The sequence below is a fragment of the Hirundo rustica genome, chromosome 19 (assembly GCF_015227805.2).
Source record: "Hirundo rustica isolate bHirRus1 chromosome 19, bHirRus1.pri.v3, whole genome shotgun sequence".
NCBI lineage: Eukaryota > Metazoa > Chordata > Aves > Passeriformes > Hirundinidae > Hirundo > Hirundo rustica.
Window position 1 is genome coordinate 3,914,968 of NC_053468.1, and position 23,124 is coordinate 3,938,091.

At 46.9% G+C, this 23,124-nt stretch overlaps 1 protein-coding gene across 4 annotated transcripts in view; it reads left to right on the forward strand.

Annotated features, from left to right (window-relative positions):
- The window catches only part of SSH2 (slingshot protein phosphatase 2), a 91,041-nt gene that overhangs the window by 35,038 nt on the left and 32,879 nt on the right, over positions 1-23,124 (forward strand). For 3 of the 4 annotated variants that reach the window (XM_058422967.1, XM_040082174.2, XM_058422968.1), the window contains one exon: positions 22,939-23,042. In XM_058422967.1, the coding sequence (XP_058278950.1) occupies positions 22,939-23,042 (104 nt within the window). Of the gene's footprint in view, positions 1-4,774; positions 4,892-22,938; positions 23,043-23,124 lie in introns of those variants that run through there. The other variant, XM_040082176.2, reaches the window with a different exon arrangement.

Sequence of the window (23,124 nt, forward strand, 5' to 3'; positions counted from 1 at the left end):
ATGTCTGTTAATCACTGGGAAAGCTTTGTGCTGTACTCTATCTCTGCCCTGCGTGCATTGGCTTGTTTATGATTGCTGCTACTGAATTCGCTTCATGTTTTCCTGGTAAATTGGATGCAGAATGCAGAAGGCTTCACCTCCCATGCTAAAACCATCCAGGAAGCTGCTGGCAGATCATCTTCTCCACCGAGGTGCAAAGGCAGCAGTAGCAGATGAGTGCAGGAGGTGCTGCCAGGTGGTCTCTACCTGTTTACAGGTTTGCTGCGCTAATTTAAGGCTCTTCCCAAATAAATCATCTATTTGGATGCTTAATCCACTCAGACTCATCTGTCGACTGTTCAGTGCTTAAAGCCACATGTCCTCACAGCAAAAGAATGACTTAACTGACTTCCCACCAAAAGTGCCAGGTCATCAAGTCCTTTGACCCTCAAGGAGCTCAGTGTGGCAGCAGATTTTTCAAGGCTACCCCTTAGGACCCTTTTCCCATCAGAGCTGATGCAGAGACAGCTGCCTTTGTGGACAAAGACTGAGTGAAGCTGCCGGTGAGAAAAAACAAAGGACTTGGCCCCACCTCTGCACACGGAAATGAACTTGCTACCTCTGCTCCCCGGCGGTGCCTGTGCAAGACTGCCGTGCTTGGCTGTGGGCAGGGACGTGTTGTTTTCAAAATTCGGTGGCTTTTCATAAGTATCACCGGAAACAGCTGTTGAACAGTAAAGAACAAACTTTCCACATGTGCAGTGAAGGTGGCTGAGCAGGCACGGCCGTGGCACGTCGCTCAGCAGGGAGAGGATGTGCTGGGGATGAGGGGGAGGTTTGTTTGTCTAACACAACAGCTTCACGAGTTTTTTTCATAATCCTCTGAAAACATGTCTGGGTTCTGCATTGCCTTATCTGTGATACTGATAATGATTGAGGGCAAAATTCCTATGTGTGACAGCCTCCCACAGTCCCCTTTACCTTGAACATGACCAGTGTTACAGCTGTAGTACTTTCCATATTTGTAGGAACAGAACATTCCTTGCTTTTGCAGAGTACCTGGACTTCAGTCTAAACAGTCTTAATAATACCCAACCCTTCACACCTACTGGAGTTAGAAAGACTATGACAGTATATTGTGTTCATTAGGGTTCTTCAATAAGAGAGAACTGAGGGGACCAGAGAAAATCTCACTGGTTAGCTGTACTCTAAAATGAAAAGAGGTCATCAGGTCCCCCTTAGTGTAGGCTAGCAATTGAAGATGTCTAATAAGACAATCATGCTCCAGATTTAATCATGTTAACACATGAGCAGACCCTCAGGAAGCCCCTGTGGGATAGGAGTGGGTGGAACACGATGACACCCACACCTTTGTGTGGTCTGACAAGAAGCAGCAATTCAGCCTGAAGCTGTTGATCTTGGATGGAAACAGAAGCTTGATGAATGCCCTGTTTGCATGTGGACTATGTGCACTGACAGGACTGGGTGTCCAGCTCTGAGCATGCCTCCTGCAAGTGTCAGATCTGGGCATGCCAGTGCCAAGCCTGACTGGAGCACTTCATGGTTACCCATGCACCGAGGCCTGGGCTGGACAGGGAGAACCCCATTAGCAAGTGCTAGTCCTGTGCAGGACACAGAATTACTCTGTTACATCACTGCAAGATCAAAAACTGCTAATATGCACCAGGAAAGCAAAACAGCTGAAGGTACCGTGCAAGCTGCTGTGATTGTGTAGTTTTGCAATGCAGACACTGGTGAAAATGATGACTGCATGAATAAACAATATGTTGTCAGCCTTGTCTGCCAGACTGAAGACTACAAGTCAATATGAAGAGATTTGTGCATGCCTGTTTTCCTTCCAGCCCCTGAAACTTCTCTCTAGAGGCAGCTCTGGTAGCATTCCCTCTGCTCCCTTCCTGTGGAGTGCCTGCTCAGACATCCCTCACACTCTGTTTTTTTTTCCATTGTGCTTCCACAACTGGTTGTAGCTGCTGCCTTAGTGTAGCAAAGATTTGGGGATGGGTGTTTTTATGGTTATGTATATAACTCATTTATTAGTTTGTGTGGTGTTCAAAGGTTAAACGGGATCCTGCTGTCCCACAGGTCTGTGGTGCTGCTGTGCCTTGCAGGGTTTGCTGCCTGCTCCCCTGAGCCCCGATGATCCCATGGCCTCCTGGGAAGAGCAAAATGATGAGAACTCAGACAAGCAGTGCCCTCTTCCTTGCAGCAAAATATCAGTTGGTGCACTGGGCTGGGCAGCACTTGAGACCCCAGACAGGCGTATTTACATCTTGTCATGCAGTGATTAATGGCTCTGCTCACATGCTCTGTTGCAGCATGGCGGTGATTTAGGCTGCTACCTGTCATCACTGCAATTTTGTGCACTTTAAATTCTTTGTGTATTTGTCCCAGCAGAGTGCACCTGCTTCCAGCCAGGAGCAGTTTCTTGGCTGTCTTGTGACTTGCTGCCTAAACTCCAGCTTGTGCATCCCTTTTTTTCTGCCTGCTCCTTGTTCCTCCATGCTGAGACATCGATTTACTAAACTTTTACTCATTTCTAAACCTAGGAGCAACTTTGACAAAGAAAGAGTTGTTCCCTAAGTCTGATGTTAAAAGCAAAATATGAAAATAACACAGCACTTAGTGCTGTTGTTTTGTTGACAGCGTGGTGATGGACCAAAGATTTGACTTGATCTTGGAGGTCTTTTCCAACCTTAATGATTCTCTGAGTCTCCACAAATGGACAGCGGGAACTGAAATGCTAATCTCACTAACACGTACCTAAAAGTAATGCCACTCTCAGGCTGGGGTTTCAATCTTTATGGCAACAAACCCAAGTTCAAATAGCTTTTATTAGTGCAGATTTCAAGATATGAACTTATTTGTGGATTTCCCATTTCTGTTCTCCAAAGGTTCGAAAACAAATGGGATATTTTTGTTATCACTTGGTTCCCTGACATATGGAGATGCAGTGCATGATTGTATTAATCCAGGACTAATTCATTTACAAATCTATTATCCATATGTTATGAGTAGCTGCTTGTAGTTAATCACTGCACTTGTTTTCAGCAGGTTTTAAGGGCTTGCCTTTTAATGGTGGCTACATGTAAGAAATCTGACGTGTCTGGACAGTATCTAAGTACATTTAGTCTTCTGCAATGCTTGAATAAAGCCCTTAAGTTATTAATTAGAATAGAACAGAAGTTCTGGGCTTGTTTTTCGGTCTGTGAATGTGTGGTATGCGTTACTACTGAATGTGAGGTTCTTGCCAGTCTCTTGACCTCTGGAAGGATTGAGTTACCCTCCATTTCTTAATGTCTCCATTTTTCCATTGCTTCTTGCAACTGATTTCATTTCTGCCTAACAGAATTTTTTTTTTTTTTTGGCATTGCAGCAAGCTGGCACTGCATTTCCTTTACAGCTGTGAGGCACCATTCCTAGAGCTGCACTCCTGGCTATATAGGATGACATTGCTTAAATTATTGCAACCAAACAATACTCTAGCAAAACTCGCAGAATTACAAATTCCACTGCTTTGCCCTTTTCTCTGCCCACCCCTGAAGTGGAGATGGTCAAGACCTTTCAGACAAGTGTCTTCTTGCTCCTGTCAAGTCTCCTATCAAGACCTGAAGCAACTGCCATCACACTGTGTAGGTTTTTTCAACCTCTCTCTGTTTCTCTGGAACTTTTAGTTAATAATTGGAAATAAAGCTGATGAAGCTTTTAGCTTCCAGCTCTTCTGCCAGATCACAAGAGCAGCTCTGCAGTTGATGCCTTGGTATTTTTTGCTCTTGAGTAGACGTCATTAACAAGTAGTTGTGTTTAAACTCACATCTTCCCCTGCCAGCTCACTTGTGCCTCCTTGCTGGGCATGTGCCACCCACAGCAGATGACTTAAGGCTGGTATATCGTGTTCCTCTGTGCTGGGATGTCATGCATTCCTATGGGAAACACAAAACTGAGCTTGCTTCCAATCCAAGGCTCCTCGGTTGTTCGCCCGTGCTGCTCGCTGGGTGTAAGGGCTGGAGAATGCCGGTCTGGGATGGGCAGTGCAGGGTGGGATCGAGCCGCCCCCGGCTCTCCCCAGTGGAAAACTGTATTAAGTTTCCCTTGCACTGTAACTTCTGAATTCCCAGCAGCCAAACGACAAGACTTTTGTTCTAAATAACTTAATTTCTTCCTTTTCTCGAGGGGCGATGGAGCTAAAGATAAAACAGCACTGAAAGGCAGCTGCTTCTCCTTTGGCAGAAAGCAAGTTGTCGCGTCTCTGCATATGAAAGTTACTGCCAAGAATCTCTTCTCCCCGTCTCTTGCAGGAGAGAAATTAAGGTCGTTTCCTAAGCACCCGAGTTGTCGCTGCCTGCCTTTGCAAAACATCGCTTGATGTGCTGCATCAAACCCGGTTTGCAGGGCGTGCAGCCTCGTTGGCCTAGATCTGAGGAGGGAAAAAAGGGGAAAGGAAAAGGGAAGGGAAAAGGAAAAACTGAGCGCACCCGCGCGCGGTACTGTGCGCCGTCCCTCGCTGCTGCCCGCCGGCGGAACCGGCAGCTGAAGCCCGATCCGTGATCAGGGCGGACCGTCCGCGTGTCCCGGTCCCGCCTGTCCCGGTCCCGCCTGTCCCGGTCCCGCCTGTCCCGGTCCCGCCTGTCCTGATCCCGGTCCCGGTCCCGGTCCCGGTCCCGGTCCCGTTCTCCGCAGCCCCGCGCCGCCACGTGCGGGTGTGGGCGGGGCAGGGGCGGAGCCTGCGCTGACCCCGCCTTCGGGCCGCGCCTGCGCGGCGGGGGCGGCGCGGCGGGCGCGGGGCAGAGCGGCGGTGCCGATGCCGCGGGGCAGGGCGGCCGCCGCGGTGGGGAGCGATGATCCCCTACTTCTCCGACAACGCCGTCATCTCCCAGGGCGCCATCGCCCAGCTGTGAGTACCGGTACACACCGCCGAGACTCCCCTTCCCGATGCCGCTCCGCCTGCCCCGGCTGCCGGCGGCTCCCCCTGCCCGGGCGTGCGCTGCGCTCGCTCCGCTGTCCCTCTCTCCCCTCTCTCCTCGCCCGCTCCGTTCCCCGTAGTTCCCTCTGCCACCGGTCGCCTCCGGGCGAACTTTCCCCTGCCCGGCACCGCAGTGTGGAAGTGCTGATAAGCACCGGCAGCGCCCGGCGGCTGCTGCTCCCTCACCGCTCACTTTCCTGATTTTTTTTGTTTTTCACTACAAGTACTCCGAGTCCCATGCGAGCGTTTCTCTCGGTGTTACACGGGAGCTGCCCGGGCCGCTCAAGGCTGCGCTCCCTCCTGCCGGAGCCGCCTGTTCCCCTTGCGGTGCCGGTGCGGGGTCCCCGCGGACCAGGCTGCGCGCTGACAGCGGGGTACAGATCCCCCGGCCCGCACACTTCGGCCGTCTTTTGGGCTTAAAGCAGAGATTAACTCCTCTATCTGATCTCTGGGCTTATCGCAAAGCGGCAGAGAGGGGCTGCGGGGCTGGCGTGTCCCAGGTGGGAGCCGCAGGAGCAGGTCTGAGGCATTACTCTCAGCACCTGCGGGTCACACGGCACAGACGTGAGCTGCTGCCGGTTGTTAGGTACTGTCAGTCTCGGGCAGCTCGAAAGTGCGGAGTGTCTCCGTGTCCCAGACTAAGCCGCATGGAAAATCAGTCTCTCCAGCTGCACACCCCCCCCGCCTTTGATATGCAGATACAAGTAATCATTTAATTTATAAACAATTAACAGACACTGCCTGAGTCGTGGAGTTTGGCTGGAAGGATTGAGGAGGGAAGTGGCAGCTCTGGGGTTGTAGATAAGGCGTTCATGGAGATAGTCGCTGTGGTCTAGCCATTCTTGATACTTCTTTAAAGAAGCCAACAGACTGTTTTATCTCTTGGAAACATCATGAAAGGCTTCCAGATAGTGGGATAAAGTTCTGGGTCCCACCTGGAACTGTGTTCTTGTCACAAGAAGCTCCTGCTAGAACTGCAGCTGCCTTGCACTTACAAAGTCTTTATGAGATATCTCTGCTTATGCTTCATATGGAAATGAGTCCCCAGACTCTGTGCCTTCTTTTGTGAGCACTGGCAATCACTGCTGCAGTTGGTAATCAGTTCAGTTAAATCTCTCTGAGCCTTTCATACTCAACTCAAAATGTTTGTGATTAGTAATTTTTTCTGCTCGCAGTGTTGCCTGTAAACATCAGGGCTTTCCCTGCGGTTGCTGATAATGTAGCTTTAACAGAGATGTACCTAAATTGTTCTTCCAAAGCAGTGATGCAAAACTGGATATGCCCTGGGCTTTGGGAAGTTGCAGCAGTTCTGAAATTGTGGTGAAAACCCCAACATACTGTGGGCTGAAACATTTCCTAGGTGCTCTGGATGATTTACCGAGCTGGAGTAGGTAGCCAGGTAACAATTTAAGTGCTTTTAAGGTGTTTGTTTTGTCCGCTGCTCAAACACTTTACCCTCGGTTGGAGACTGTACAGAAAAAGGATCAAAAGAAAGGGGAAGTGCTACTCGTCTCTGCTCCTTCTGTCACATGTTACACGGATCCCTGCAGCAAAGTGCCTTGTGGTGGTTTAAATGGCCACTTGGTTGGAAGGACCACCCTTTCCTTTTCTGGGGAGAGAGATAACCGAATTATCAGAGTGGAGCTTATGCTGTCCTTTGCCTCCTGTGAGGGAAGATTAATAAGCACAAGAATGACAGAGCTTTTGGCCCACGCAGAAGCGTTCTCACAGGGCTGAGTGCTGGATTAATATTTTGCTAGTGTTCTCAATCAGGATGGTGCTGCAGCTCTCGGGCTGGCCTAGTTAAGGCCAGTATTTAAAGTTTGTGCTCCTAATTACAAGTTCACAATGGCTGATTAATATTGGATGTCCTTTTTTCATCATGGGCAAGACCTAAAAATCCAGATTTAGTTGTTTGCTATGCTAAAAATGTGTTCTGTGTGGAGTGGGAAGGGCAGTGGTGGCCCAAACATTATCAGAAACTTCTGTTTCAGTGTATTCTTTAGTAGATGTATTTGGCTGATCAGCTCGGACTTTCAGAGATCAGCAGAAATTACTCTTGTGTTGACGCTTTTAGTCAGTAATGTAGTCAGCTGGTCTGGGTCTAATTCATTTCAGGTTCACAAGGATTCAAATAATGTCCGGGAGACTTGTGTTTATCAAAATGCTCAGAATTTATAGTTGTAACTTGTTCCAGAAAATCTTCCTACTCTCACTGAACCTAGGGGGAATTCTGCTGATTTACTAGTTTATTTGTCTGTAGGATTCAAAATTTACTTTGGTCTACTAAAACTCTAAGGCAGCTGATAGAAAAGATAGGAAAAAAAGCTTCAGAAAGTTTGCAAATATCAAAGAATTTTTAATGAGAAACCTGGAGGAATTGCCATGGATCAGTTCTTCCTGCCTACAGTCGCTTCCTTTGCCTCTGGCCAAGTTTTAGTTATTCACTTCATTGCTGGTGTCCCTAAAGTGGCTTTTCCAAGTTTCTCTGATAATGCCAGATTCCTCTGTCACCCAGTTTTCATCTTTATCTCAGTGACAAAGCAGCATGACCCAGCCATCAGAGTGCTCACTTGGGGTGTGAGGAAACCCAGCTCTTGCTTTCACTGTGCCACATCCTTCCTGTGTGACTCTTACCAGGCTGTGTTCAGCGGGGCTGGAAGGTGCAGAGGGATGCTCAGCCTTTGTTCAGAACCCGAGGATTGATCACCTCCCTTTGGTGCCCGCATCCCTCTGACATTTTGAAGCATTTTTTTGTTGTGTTTAAATACTTTTGACTCTGCCTTGGCTTCCTTTCTGCCAGGCAGCAGTGGGAGCCCTCCCTGAGCACAGTTGAGCACATGTTGAAGCACCCCTGCCCTGTTTACTCCTTCATCCTCCAACAGTCGGGAGCCAGATGGATCTAAAACCACAATTACGCTCACTGCTTTCCATGTTCTCATGCTTGCCTCATACCAGTCTATTTTCTGTTATAAGATGTTAACTCGTAGTTTTTATATGTATTTTAAACTTTGAGGGGGGATAAAGAAGGAGCAGGAGTGGACACTTTCTTCACAGCATTGTGAATTTATGGTGGAGCTCTTAGGGGGGAAAAAAATCAACCCAAGTTGTTAAACAATTTTCATCATTAGGTAGGCACAAAATGTCCTTTCAGACCTGGCTTAGCAGCCTGTTGCTCTCTCCCGTAATCAGTTTTCTTCTAAGTGACAACCCTTGTGTGCAGAGTGTGAAGAAGCAGCACTTTACAGTGCAAGAGGAAGTTCTGAGGCTGTGCAGGTAATTACACACTGTACAGTAAATGACAACACTGGGTAATTCAGGCTCATTGTGTTGCCACCTCCGTGCTGTCTTTGTGCCCGGCCTGCTTGGCCCTTTGTCCTCCCCCACCCCTTCTCCTCTGTCATGCGGCCATGGCCTTTATGGTGGGAAATTTCATGACCACCTAATCTTGAATTGTGCCCTGTCAGGAACTTGGATAGGTGCGTGGCTGCTGTTGCCATTCTTTGGAGAGCTGCTTATTTATTTATTTATTGTATGGGAAGCCTTGCAGCCTTTTTATCTCCTTACAATGTTATTGCTGCCAAAACCCTTGACCGTTCAGCAATTAGACTGCAATCCTCTGAGCAGCATGTTATTGGAAATCTTTAATTGCTTTTGTGCCGTTGTAAAGCACTGTAGCTTTGTGAGTATTTTACCATTGTGCTGAGAGTCAATGATATTTAAGAGCCGAGGAGGAGACGCTTGGAAACTCCTGCACAAAGCCAGGAAGATCAGCAGTCGTTCCAGTTAGTTCTGTCAACTCTAACTAAAGGTGCCTTATGAGCTGAGGGTTGCTCTGGTTGGAAGTGCTTGAAATAAGAACGCAGTTGATCAGCCCTTCATGTCTTGTAGAGCCTGGTGGGATCAGGGCAGACTGTTGCAGTTGTTTTCTCCATTCAAGTGTGCGTTGTGCTCTGGGTTTGTACGGCTGCAGAAGCCAGCCTCGTACTCCATCAGGGATGTGATGGGAATGTGCAGGCAGGGGAACCTGACCCCTTACCCTTCCTGCCCACCCCTCCTCGCAGCTGAGCTCACCCTGCACAGTGCATGGGCTTCCTGTTGACAGAGCAGAGCCGTCGGGGATTTCTCATCTTTTTTATTTCTTTGCTGCTTGTGGTGAAACAAACGCGACGCATAAGAGACCTCTTACAACCCACTGATTACTAAAAACCATTCAAATAGGTTGTGGTATTTGGGTAAAAGTAGTATGGTCTGTGCAGGGTTGATCATTAACTAAGCCAGGGCTGTATTGTTCATAACCACTTTTCCTGTTTGGCTTTTCCTTTTACTCCCCTGGAAGCAGTGGATATTTGTCTCACCGATCCTTCCTGGTAAGGGCTGGAGGAGAGACAGAGATGGTTATCGGACCTCAAATCAAAACTGAGCCACAAACCAGTGTTTCAAGGACGAACCCCCCACGCCGCCACCCTTTTTGAGCAGTATGTTTTAGTTAGGAAGCCCACACTGCTGGGCTGCCAAATTAATGTTTTAAAAGGATTTAAATGGTAGAATTGACTCTGAGATTGTGTTGTCTTGAAACATCTGCAGATGTTCCTGTCTCTGGAAATGCTTGGGATTTTTCTAAAGACCACAAAGCAGAAGGACCCCGGTGAGATTATCAGCAGAAAAAGACCTTTTGGGGCCAGTTAATAGCTGCCTGGGATTTTTTTTTTGCAAGACTCTACGTCCTTGCACCTTTATCTCAGAGCCCCTGGTTAAAATATTGCTTCATTGTTTTGAAAACAACTTCAAGCTAACTTTCTTGACAGTTGCTTCTGACTAGTGTTTGTGGGGTCAGGGAAAATTTAAAATTTTGCATCCCATTCTAAGTAGGCTCTGAAGAGCTGCTGTCTCCCCTGCATTGGTCTGACAAACAGCATTTAAATTATCAGCCCGTATGAGCTTAAAACTAGTTCAGCAAATATTTTTCTCCAGTGTAATGAATGTAATGTGTACAGAGCAAATCTGCAACTTGAGTTTCCAGCCATGGTGTTTCATCGCAGCTGGTTGAAAACTCAAATTTTCACAAACACGTGGAGCAAAACTCACTCTTGTCTTTAATAGTAAACACTTGTGCTTTTGCTGAAGTATTCCAAAGCCACCCCTTTGCTTTCCATGTGCAGCTTGGCCAGAGCTTGAATCCAGCAGCTTAGGAAGGAACTGCAAACTGGCAAGAGTTGTTCTGCAGCCACCTATTGCTGGGTTGTGTGGGATTAACCAAGTGTTTTGTGACAGGCAGCAGCTTTCTGGTTCAAGGACATCAGCCTATGGATGAGGGAGGGTGGGGAGGAGAAATGCCTGTAAAGGTAAACTTACAAGTTCCAGACTTGCTGAAGGCTGGGAGTGACACAGGAATCCAACCTGGAAGGTCTCGATGTAGAATTGACATTTCTTGGTGTGGGCAATTTGATAAATTTGGGCACTTCTAGGTATATTGAAGCCACAGGCTCCTTGTTCAGTGCATATTCCTGTTTATCCATTACTTATCTGCCGCTCATTAACTTAGTGTTCAGGCTCTTTGGGCTCTCTGGTTTATTTGCAATAAGCCATTTAAGCAGAATGCTTTTCCTCAAAACATCTTTGTTACAAGTAGGCTAAATCCAGACTGCTGAACCAGAAACGATTTAGTCCTTTCTTTTAAACAAATGATCTTTGTCACTTATTAGCGAACTCCTTCATTTGTTCGCACACTTCTCACCATGCCTTAATGAGCTCCATGCTGTCCCACCAGCCCCGGGATCTCCTCGGGAACGCCGCAGGTTGGGCTTTGGGTTGCCCTGTTAAACTTCCAGCTTTTCCCTGGGAGAGCACAGATCTGTGACATCTGACTCTTGCAGTGTGGCTTTAGTGGAGGCACCAAGGTGAATCAGAGTTAAGTTCATCCCAGGGTGGATGGGGGCCGGTATTAAACTGGGCGTAGAATTGTCTGTACTGTGGTGTTACCGTGTGTAGTGTGCTGCATTTCCTCACTCCCTGTGATTTGTTTGCCAGCGTGAAGAGAATAAATTTGCTTCTCTGAGCCTCTTGTTGCCCTGCAGCCTCTTTTCAGTATCCCAGCGGGATGCTTTGGAGTGGGCTGTTACCTGTGTCTGCACGGGCAGCCTGTTCTGGGTGTGTTGTTGATGTTTTGTGACACTCCCAAGTGGCAGGTGGGACTGGAGAAGGGTCATTTTGATCACCAAATGGTAAATTTACCTTAGGTTATAATGTAAGAGGGAATCCCATTTGCACAAAGATGTAAAAAGCTATCATTAGTCTTAACCTTTGTCCTCCTGTTAGTTTCCTGCTTGTTTTCTGCAAATAAATGCTGAATTAAAATGAACCCAAATTGTGGGAGGAGTTTTACTGGGATTTTTTTGTTTGTGTAGTCTGTTTGTGTTTTTTAAGGGCTCATTGCATGGTGGTGTGTGAAGAGCTTGTCACTGGCTTTGTTGTTGTTATTGTTAGGGTTGGTTTGTTGGTTTTTGTTCCCCTTTATTTGCTTTGTAAAAGAGATGGAGAAATCAAAAAACAAATGCAAAGTGGAGCAGCCGCATTCCTCTGTGGCGCAAAGACTGAAAGCCAGTTAGTCTAAATAAAAACAAACAGCTTGTCAACACCATTTCTAGCTCTCCTGTTGGTTTGCCACAATGAGAAAATTGCAAGAAAGCAAAAGAAGGAATATCCATGTGCCTTGATAGCAAGTGGGGGTGACACAAATATCCAGCCCAGAGGCGGGTGATGCTGAGGCAGCCCAGGAGCTGCATTTCGGAAAGCAGGGTAAGGAGATGGGCCAGGGCATCACCCAGATTCCCAGCACAGTCCCCAGCAAAACCTTGACACTGCTCTAATCTTCCTGACTCTTTTGTCCTTAGTTCCTTCAAGTACATCATGAAATGTTCTATGAGAGGCTCTCTAGCTTGAAATTAAGCAAATATCTATTCTGGAGTCTTTTTAAAAGCTGTTTAAGAGCCTTTTCCCTAAAGTACACTCTGTTCTTGTTAGAGACTTTGCTGGGTCTGTGGTACATAGCAGTGTTTAGTATTCTGATGGTCTTTCTGCTTTAATGTGTGGTTTTTAAAGGGTTTCTATGCTTTTAGGAAATTCGAAGACCTGAATTAACCGCGGAAAATTGGCTGTCAAACTGCTTAAAGTGCTAATTCTGCTGAAATTTAGCACCTGACTTTTGCAGGGATAAACACATCTGGAATCTCTATTCTTCTGAGTTCAAACTCCTGTAAAATAAAACTTTATTTCATGTGTTTCCAGTCTGAGTCTTAGTCAGCAAAAATTTGCAGGGTTTTTATGTAGAGTTAAAAAGTCCTTTATATGCATTTTGAAGTAAAGCATTGACATCCCCCTGAAAGTCGCATGAAGGTGCTAAAAGAGTTGCTTAATTTGCAGCTGTGCTGAAAAATCACAAATGCAAAACTGCAGGGTGATGCTTCAGAGTGAAGCACTTTACTGTTTTTCCTTTAATTTACTTTTTTTGTGAGCAGATACCAGGAAGAGCGGATGGTTCGCAGTACCGCTTCCCTGCTTGTATTTAAAGTAGCTGTATAAAAACGTTTCAATTCTTAGGAACATTTTGAGGAAGTTTTCTCCTATTTAGAAATCTCCCAGTTCCTTTTGCCTCTTAGGGTGCCCTTCATTTCAGCTTTTGTTTAAGTTGGGAGATGCTGTCCTGGTGTTAGACATCCCACAGTCTGTCAGCTTCTGTTTAAAGTGGTGTATGGTGAGTGATTAATGGAAATTATTTCGGGAATAAAGGACGCCTGGTAAGCTGATCTCTATTCAGAGCACCAAAAGAAAAAGCAGAGTCACAAGAGAGGTTGTCTCCAGGAAGAACTTGTAACATCCGCGGGGGGAAGAGTTGGATTGGAAAGTGATGCTGAGCTTGCATTTTGAAATGGATCATAATTATATCTCATGGTTTGATTTGGAGAGCTTTTCCTGATGTCTCCGGAGGCTGATTGTCACTTTCACCAGCAGGATGTTGGAGTGGTTTTTGTGGCTGCTGTCAGGGTAGGTGTGCTGTGCTGGGGGTGTGTGCTCTGAGCTCCTGGGAACACGCAGCCTTGTCTCTCCAGGCTTTTTCCCCATTCCCTCCGTGCTGGGTTGCTGAACCCAGAGTGAAGCTGTGTTTCTTCTTTGGTTCACAGCTTTAAATCGAATCTGAAGTTTGTATTGACCTTGGTTTGTGCAAAGAACAGTCCTTCTAAGTGGATTGAAGACACAGAATCCATTAAACTATTCCAACTATAAAATGTTTCTGATCTTTTGTCTTTGATGATTCCTTACTTCTAGCTGATTAAAATTTCAAGTTTGTTAGTTGCAGCCACGTTTAAGTTTGTATTCCCTTAATTGTAGCTTCCCTGTTCCTTAAAATAAAGTTCCTGGAGTATTTGCAAGGGGAAGCAGATCAATGGCCCGATTATGGGCTGTATCATCACTACAGGTAAAGCTGCCTGTGACTTCCAGTTTCAAATCAAAACCTATTGAAAGAAACCTGGCATGTGGCAGTCCTCTGTGAAACAGCCCACAGACCATCTCACATCACTGGCTACTGCTGACTGTCCTTTTTTTGCTAATATAAAGGGACAGTCGTTCCTAAACTGATTTTACTGTTCCTGCTGGAAACTGTCATTCAGGGATCAAATACCATTGCATGGGGAGGATGCAGTAAGAATGAGAGAAAATTGAAAGTGCTGAGTGCTGCAGAAGTTAAAATACTGAACAAATAACTTCCTTCTATATTTTTATGAGTCAAATCCAACAGCCTCTTGATGATTTTTGATGCTTTTGGTAAACAAGCATCTGCTTCTTTTTAGCAAGAGGAAAAGGCTTATTATTCAGCATTGATTTCTTTGTGTAGAGACAGAGTGGTCCTTGTTTTGGTGCTCTATTTACAGGGGTCTGTTAATGTATTTACTGAGGGCAGCCAACCAGGCTGTGATCAGAGCCAGGCAGCTTCCCCAGCGTAATTCCTCCGTCCCATGTCCTGGTTGGGGTGGTTGCAGAGCCACGTCCTGGCACGGTTCTGCCTCTCAAGGCAGCAGGAGCCCTGCTCCTTGGCTGACCACAGCCGTGCTCGGTGCTGGCCACATCCACTGGGAGCAGAAAAAGACAGAGCAGCATCCTCCTCGGCCAGTCACATCTGGGCCTGTGCCTGGGGCAGCTGTGGCTGCTGGGGAGGGAGTGGGGGGCACAGGGTGCCCTGCCTTGAGTGTGTGCCGGGGACTTGGCACCTCCTGGTCACACCATCTCCAGGAGACGGCCAGCGCTGGCCGTGGTTCCGGCAAGTCAGTGATCTCCTTCCATCTGTAAAGTGCTGGACATACTTTGTCTAAATATAGGGGACCCCGGACTGGGCTGTGCTGGGGAGGGACAGTGTGTTGCCCTCAGCGTGTCTCCTGTGACTTGTGTTACAGTCGTATTTAAAGCAGACGGGTCCTTCTTGCGGGACGCTGCCCGTCAGGCCAAACATGGTCAGGTGTGTGACAGTGACATTCAGGGAGATTGGTGTAAAAATTTGTTATAAAATATCCTGTCTTAAACGTGTTTAATCGTAGTGGGGAGAGACCAGGTTGTTAATCAACTGCTGGAGGGTCTGTCAGCTATCATGTTAAGGTTTAAAAAAAAACGTGCTGTGCATGAAGGCAGTGCTTTCGAACTCTGGTGGCAGAGGAGATTACTGGGTGGTTTAAAGATAATCAACATGGACTGTGTTAATTAGGAGAGAAAAAAGATAAGAATGTGTCAGTCAGAGGAGTGTTCTTCCTGAGGATTAGCTAATCAGAAAACTGGTGGTTTTCTTTTCTTTGTTCCTTGATGAGATAGATTCTCCTTAGGAAGTTTTCTCATTTTGATCAAAGTGTTTCTAAGAACATATTTGTGAAAGCACTTTGTTGGTACCACAGCAGCTGTCTCACTTTGGGCAGGCTGAGCTGGTAGGAGCACGGCATGTGGTGGTAAAACACTGTGGAGTGTTCTCCTGGGTATTGCTGTCCTGCTCCATGAACCCATGGTATGCATTAAAAATGCTCAAGGATGTTTAAACAGTATATGGCACAAGAAGAATGTCGTGTAGAGCTTTCATCTGGGAATGTCTTGACTTGGAGACCTGAAAGCCTTTGGGGACTATCATGTAAAACAAATTCCTTTCATGGTCTTACTTCCGGTCTGGGTCTCTTACTTTAAAAAGTGCAGAGAATCAAATTTCTTCTGTAAACACCAAGTGCCTGGATTTCTTAATCAGCATCCTAATTGTGTTAGCCACCCCCTTCCTGATCTGTGAACTACCATGCTCGGACTGCAGGAAGAATGATTTTGTGCATATCTTCAGTCTCAAATTCCAGAGCCATCAGGGCTTTGTTTGCACAACTTGTTTTGCTGTTGCTTTTTGGAATCTTTTTCTTTCTCTCTGGGCCGATTCTCTGAAGCCACCTTGGAGGCTGAACATGGGCCACCAACACTTGCTTTGCTGGGACTCCCTCAGTGTTGCATAGCCAGGGAGATGGGCAGTAAAGCTTTCTGCTATTTGTGCTGCATGGAAAACGGGTTCTTTTCAGTCTGTGATAACTTAAATAATCCTTGCTTAATTCCCTTCTTCACTGCCACGGTGATCCTACGACCTGCGCCCAGATTCGTGTTCCTTGAAATAAATCATGACCCGATGATCTGCTGTCAGCGGGGTGTCCCCCCAGTCCACCCTGCTTCTCGGCAGTGACAACAGCCACGACTGAGCTCGGCACATCTCCCTCTCCCCAGCCTCGGCACCGGGACGTTCCCTGCCTTCGCAGGCTGCCAAGGGCTGGCAGAGGCGATGGGGACGGGCTCGGCGGCGGGGTGACACAGGGAGGGCTGTGTGAGGGTTACTGTAGGAGCACGCGCCCAGCAGCAGCCCAGTGAAACCCAATCTGGAGCTGCCAGCAGCAGGCTGGGCACAGGGCTGGCTGCTGAGGAGGCAGCTGGTGTCTGTGCCAGGGCTCTGCATTGCCTGGGCTTTAGGAGTCTGTTGAGCTGGTTCTTCCATAGATCAAGAATATGTGAGGGGAACAGGAAACCCACATGGACTTTCACTTCCATCAAGCACCACGAAATGTCCAGCTTAAAACAAAACAAAATCTGCTTTCCTTTGCCAGTAAAGAATAAATCCCCGCCCTGCCTTTGAGGGAATACAGTGGATACAAGTGTGGAACTCAGCCCTGCAGAGCAAGGCTGGGGGCATTGGGAGGCAGAGGAATGCTGCAGGTGGTTGGGGTTGTCTCAGCACAGTGCAGCCCTGTCGCAGCTGCGTGGGCTGAAAACTTGGGCTGCAAACAGCAGCTGTTGTTGCTCCCGTAGCCAGCAGCGAGGCAGGGCTGAGTTTCTGGCAGGAGTAAGTTTCTCAGCCCAGAGCTGTTGTCCTCCGTGCGGTCTCCAAAGGATGCCGCTGCTCTCTCCAGCATACCCAGGCTGCCCAAGCTCTGACTGAAGTTTGCAGAGTTATTTCTGGAGCTCAGTTAAAGCGATCTGGTGGCAGAGGAGCTCTAATGGCATGTCGTGGTTGCTTCCAGCAGTGGGTGTGAGTTGCAGACTTGTCTCATTTGGGTGTTGAGTGGGTATCAAAGCTCCCCACAGCCTAGTGGGATGACCTGAGGCTGGTTTGATCCTGTCTCTGAAACCGTGTCTGAGTGTGGTTGTTTCGTGCACCTGAAGCGATTGTTCTTCACTTGCACACGCAGCCATGGTCATCAGGGTTCTCTTTGGCAAGTTGTAACCTCTCCGAATTCAGCAGAAATTCTCTCCTTACTTGGAGCAAGGAAAAGGAATTAGTCCTTTGGAATTCAGATTCACACCCATCCATCCTCACCTTTGACGGTCTTCTGGCAAACTGTGAGTTTTTCTCTGTTGTCCATATTGGGGCCCAAAGCAAGGGAGAGGTGACCTGGTGCTGGTGAGAAGGGATCAGTAGGTAAGTTCACGTGGACGAGTAACAGTTGGCATTGCAGATCTATCTGTGATGATGCCTGTCTGTGTCATGGAAGCTGAGCTCTCTCTCCAGGGAGCCCCACCTTGGAGCAGAGGAAGTGCCTGCAGACAGTTCCGTCTTTAAAAAAAAGCAAAAGGCACAAATGCAGATGTTGCTAAAAATGCAGTTTGCGTCAAACCTGTAAGCCCAAGTGGATTCCCACGCTCGGTTTGTTTTTCTCCTTGGGCTGTTTCTTAAGTTGCAAAAGTGCTGAGTGGTGAGAGATGGCCTTTGGTGGAAAAACCACTTCCCTTTTCTCTCCCTGCCCTCGGTGGTGTCACCCCTGCTGACAGTGTGACTGACCCCTTTTCGGTAAGCTGTGGCCCTTGTTTTGCTCGACGCTGAGTTTGTTTCTGTTTTGGGTATCAGAGAAGCCTGCACTTTGTGTTTGCTGCCAGCTGACCCTGTTAATACAGATGTCAGTGCAGGGCAATCCTGAGTTATCCTTGCCTTTTCAAAACCTGTAGGGTTTTGGTGGGTTTTCTTTATTGATACCTGGTGTTGTGCTTTATGCAGCCCTGAGATCTGCCCTGTGTGGAGGGAATCAAGCACCTTCATCCCTTGCCTAGGAGCAAAGGTTTAAACTGGAAGCCAAACATTGCATCCCTCTATTTAATTCATTAATACTGTAGGCAGTTATTAAACCAGGTGCTTTAAAAAGGAAACGAGGGAAGTAGGGATGTTGTTTATTGGAAAACAAACTACAGTGAAGGTGAAAGAGACACTTCCCCGGGGAGAGATGCTGGAGGAATGCAAAGCTTTTATCTGGTGTTTGAGGCAGAAGTGCCCTGGGCTGCCGGGCTGCTCATAATCCAGCTGTGCACCCTTGGCTGTGGGACTGATGCCTGATTAACCAGGACTTTTCTTGTGGGCACGTGAAGGGGTGGAAGGCTGGCAGTGGGAGCTGCTCCCAGAGCAGGTGTGATGCCAGGCCCTGGGCCTGCCTGCAGAGAAAAGGAAACAGCCAGTTTGGGAAGGGGAGCAGGAAGTGGCTTGAGGTGCTGAAAAAATCAGCAGGCTGCTGTGCCTGCCCTCCTGTTACTTCTCCTGTGCCAGGCCCAGCGGGCTGCGGGGGAATTGCTGCTCTTGCAGCCCTGGCTGCTCCAGAGCTCGTTCACATGTCCCCAGCTGCCCTCTCTCCCTCCTTCCACGCCTCAGGAATGAGCTAAGAATTGACGCCTGCTGTGCCACTCCTGCCAGCCTTGGAATTTTGGTCTTTTTGTTTGGTTTGAGTTTTGTTGGCGCGGGATTAAGGGAGGATGATAGAGCTGAGCTGGCAGCTGAGGTGTGCAAAGCAACATTGGCTTCTCAGATTATATGAGTAAAATCTGGGGGCTCTTTGGGGCCTGCACAATTATTTTGTCATGGGGATCTACAGCTGAAGCCAGGCGTGGCATTGAAATCCCATTGTAGCTCTTTCAGAGCTCTTTTCTGCAGGGCTCTGGTTAATAAATACCTGCTAAGAGAAATCGTATTTCTGTAAATCACACAGGTAGTGGACTTCCATTCAAATGTGAAGTACCTCGAAATCTTCATTTCCCCTACCACCACTTTCCAATCTCCCATTTCATCTAAGGATAAGGGTGAGCAAGGTGGGAGGATGTGACCCCATGCTGTGCCCATGTGCCTTGGGCATGGCCGCGAGGAGGTGACAGCACAAGGAGGTTTTGGCCTCTGCCACGCCGACCTGTCCTGTACATTGTGTGGGAGGATGTGGATGGAAGGACTTCTCCTGCAGAGCCTGTCAGGGAATGGTGCCAGCTCTCTGGTTGTGCTACTTGGCAAGTGCTCAGCCCAGGGCTGGGCTGGACAGGACAGAGCCTGCTGTAAGGGAGCTGCTCCCATGAGTAAGGAGAGCAGACTTTTGGAAAGTCATCCTCAGGCTCGCAATAACTTAATTAAGTGTTTATTAGGATAAAACATTGCCAGCAGCTGTTCAGGTGTCTCCTTGCCTTATTCCTAAAAAGGTTTTCTCTCCTTTCATTGTGAAGCAGTTTCAAAAGAAAACTGCAAGGTTCCTTTTTGAGTATTTTACACTGAGGACTGAGAGTTTCTCATTGAAATTGGAGGGTGGTGCAGATTCACCTGTCTCGTGGATGGGAGCTGAAAAGCATTGTCCAGGGTGTCATGACAGTGCATCCAGTGATTTTTGATATCACATCTCTTTGGCACAGCCCCTAAACCAGTAACACTTTCTTTTTTGTGTCCTCAAACTATTTGGTGTTTGTGCTTGCGGCTTATGAATGGAGCTGTGCAGTGGAACATCTGGAAAGGCATTTATTATTTGTTTGCCATCTGTAAGTTCTGTGTAGGTCTCATTTTGTAGCATAATGAGAATTTAGTTTGAACCGTGCAGTGATTTCCTTGTGCGGGAGGAGCTCAGCCCTGGGCAGCACATCAGGGAGCACAGGAATCACTTCTGTTTCCTGCTATTACTGCTGGTTAGAAACAGAGCCTTCTGAGGGCAGTGTCTGTGCTTTTTAGTGCAAAAGGCTTTAAATAGTTCTGATGTGACTTGTACAATTTCTACAAAACCTTTTCTGCCTGGGAGAAAAATTGGTGCAAGTAGTGATTTCCATAGGAGTTGCTTAAATCTTCTGCTTGCATTGGTTCTCTTCCCAGTGAGCAGGGAATTAGAAACAGCACATCTCTGGTGGCCTTGAGGCTGCTGCTTCACTGCAGAAGTTAACGTGGAACAGAAGGGGTTTTTCCCCCAGCTGTAGTGCTGAGAATTGTGAACTCTTTCATAGGTATGTCCTGAGTAAGGCTTCTCCTGAAAAAAACCTGCTGTGCAGTACAGAGGACTGATGACAGGCCTGGGGTGCTGATAAAACACAGCTCAGCTTTGTTACCTGTGCCAAGTTGGCTCCTTGTCTTCTGCTGTCCTGGACTCAACTTCTCCCCTAACCACGCTGAGTGTCTTTTAACACCAGTCTGTTCCAGGAGAGTGTTTCAAAGAGCACTGGAGCTCCTGTGGGCTCTGGCAAGCCAGATTTTGTGAAGTATTTCAAAGCGCACATTATGCTTGGGAGCCATCGAGCTGTCAGCAGGGTGAAATCAGTAGTGGATGGCAACACTTGTTTTAAGCCTTAATTGCCCTTTTCACAGACGTCTTTTCTACCTTTTTTGGTCTTGAAGTGTCTCATACTGGGGCCTGCTGTTAAGAGTCCCACCTGAGGAATCCTTTTTTTATATATATCAGGGGCAGTAACCAAAGGTGATTTTGCCCTGAAATATGATGGATTAGGTGAAGATCATGGCAGGGACTGTCCAAACAGGATGGACCCAAATGGAGCAGCCACCTGAGTGTGGCACAGAGAATGTCAGGCCAGTGATTGCTCTTTTTTTTGTCCATGTAGTGCATGACAGGCACCAAAATCAGCATCTGCTGAATTTACTATTAGAGCTACTTGGACTTTCCTATGAATTTGTTGCCTTTCCTCCTAAGATTTTCTTTACTGGTGGAATCTCAAAGCAAGAGCTTAGTTGTGTGTGTATTACAGGTTTCTTTGCTGGATACTGGTACATCTGGGGTTAGAATTCAGGGCAGGTGGTTCCAATAGTGTGCCTTGGCTGCACAGTGAGTGTCCCCACAGCTGGATTTGGCACAAGGCTCTTGTCTCCATGGAGCTGCTGTTCTCCCAGCAGTGCTGATGGCCATCTCCTGCCCTCGCTCCTGCCCTGCGGGAGGTGCTGCCCTCCCTGCCTGACCTCCTTGTTCCACGAGAATGATCTGCTTTGCCACATTCTTCAGCTGTTCCAGCCCTTTGTATGGGAAATTACTTTCCTTTTCCCTAGTCCTACCAAGTTACACTTAAAGCCCGTGGTTAATGGCCCAAAACAAGGCTCCCCTGGCCTTAGGAGAGAAGGTGGCCTCCTGGAAGGATGCACTTGATGGGAATCTCTTTAGTTCTGCTGCTCTTTCCTTTCTAGGCAGGTGGCTGAGAGCTGGTGATAAGGGAAAGTGATGGAATTGAGAAGATTTTTAACCTCCTGGCCCTCTTAGCTACATGCTGCATTATCCACTAAAAATAGTTGCTAATTCCGCCTTCTGGGGGAACCTCAGGCACAAGCTGAAGGATTGCTAATATTAGTGGTTGGCTTTGCTGATAAAATTAACTGTGTGAAAGCTGTCTGTGAGTGCTGGATTCTTTCTCTTCCTCTGCAGCCTAACATCTTTTAACAGTTTTCTTCTGTGGTGAGATTATAATGAGAGGAGGTGAAATTCTTTTTATCATTAATAATAATATTATAATTTTTTAAGTGTCCTTAAGATAACTCGGTGTTTCTCTAGTTCAGGCAGTCAGAAATTGTGTAGCTTGAGAACTTTGAGAGGATTTATTTGTCAACAAAACCTAGAAAGGCTCAGTCAAATTTTTTAATGTGAGAATAGTCTAAGGAAACATGTTCAGTGTGCCCAAGGAACTTACTATTTTTTTTTTTTAATTAATGTAAGTAGAGAGCTCTGATTCATTTTAATTTAGGATGAGTGGTTTTCTCTTTTGAAATTCTGTTTTTGTTGAAACGTTCAGAGCATGTTTGACATCTGGTTCAATTTTAGGAAAAAAGTTCTGGGAGAAACTTTGTCACTCCTGAGTGCTGAGGGTATGACAGCATGGTCTAAACATTGGGATGTGCTGCAGCCTTGAGAAAAGTCTTTCTGACTCTGTGCATCTGCTTTTCTGGAGCTTGGAAAACTTCATTTTTTTTTATATCCCTGGCAGCAAAATGGAGAGGTGCCCAGAAATGTGCATGAGCTTAGGGGGAAATCCAACTTTAACACAAGCTTTTCTAATTCTTTTACTTACAAAAATGTAGTCAGAAAACCCTTTGCTAAGGCAGTCAACCTCAAATAATGAAAATATATGGCAGGGCTTTTTACTCTATTAATTTCCCAGTCCTCATCCCTTAGAGGAAGGGAATAACTAACTAGGTTTGATATTTGTTTAAGGGGAGAAAGGAATAAAAAGTTCCTAAGCTCAGTTGAAGGATGAGCCAACATCTTTTTCAAAGCATGAAGCTGTTGGGATGCACGATGCCAGGAACTGTCCAATCCCATCTTATCATATTCATCAACCGTCCTGTTGACTAGAGAATTGTTTCTGGCTTTCTTCAAAGCCTCTAGGACTGTCTTATCAATTCTGAGAAAAGCAGGAACCCTGGAGTATGCAACAGGGTGGCTGCATTGCGGAATCTGGAGTGTGTCTTGCTTTTTCCACGAACCACAGCATCTGCAAGAAAACAGCTGGAAAATGTGCTTAAAATACCAGATGCTCCCCAGTACTTCAGAATTCTTCGTTGCCCCTTTTTACAAACTTCTCTCCTCACGTGACTTCAGAAAGGGCAAAATCAAGGCATAAAGTTATGGCCGATTTCAACAGCATTACAGTTTCTTGCTTTTGTGATTTATAAGTCTTTGAGAGTTAATCATCCTGCAGCTCATAGAGAGTAGTTTTATGATTTCTTAATCTGTTGTGTACACTAATTTTCTTTTGGCTAACTGCTGAAGGGAGACATTTGTTTCTGCGGGGCATCAGCTGTGCCTGAACCACAAAGCTCAGGGTTAACGGAGTCCGTAATTACCCAGATGCGTGGGCTTGTTCTGTTCATCAGCATTTAGAAATGTGGATCTGTCATCTTGACTTTCAAATCGAAAATGTAGCCATAGGTTAATCCCCTCTGCCTGCTCAGGTTGCACCTCTGCAGGCAGAGTGGCACCAGAGTGGTTCTGCTTTTCAGTGTTTCTCTGTTTGTGTTGTTCTCAGTTATGCTTTGAATGTTTGCAGTACTTACGTGGGGGGAAAAGTTCTTTACCAGCAGAATAATTTGGTCTAAATCACTTGCTTGCAAAAGACCAGAGCATACATTCAGTGCTTTTAGCCTCTCTTGTTTCCTTTTTGAAGACAAGACACTTTTCCTCACTCCCTTTTTGTCTTTTCCCGTGCAGCATCAGCGAAAGCTTCCTCACTGTGAAAGGTGCAGCTCTCTTCCTGCCACGAGGAAATGGGTCATCCACTCCCAGGATCAGTCACAGGCGCAACAAACATGCAGGTAAGTGTGGTATCAATGGCTGGGGCTTGTCTGCTTCATCTTGTTTCAGAGTCCACCTTTCCTGAGCTCATTCTCACCTGAT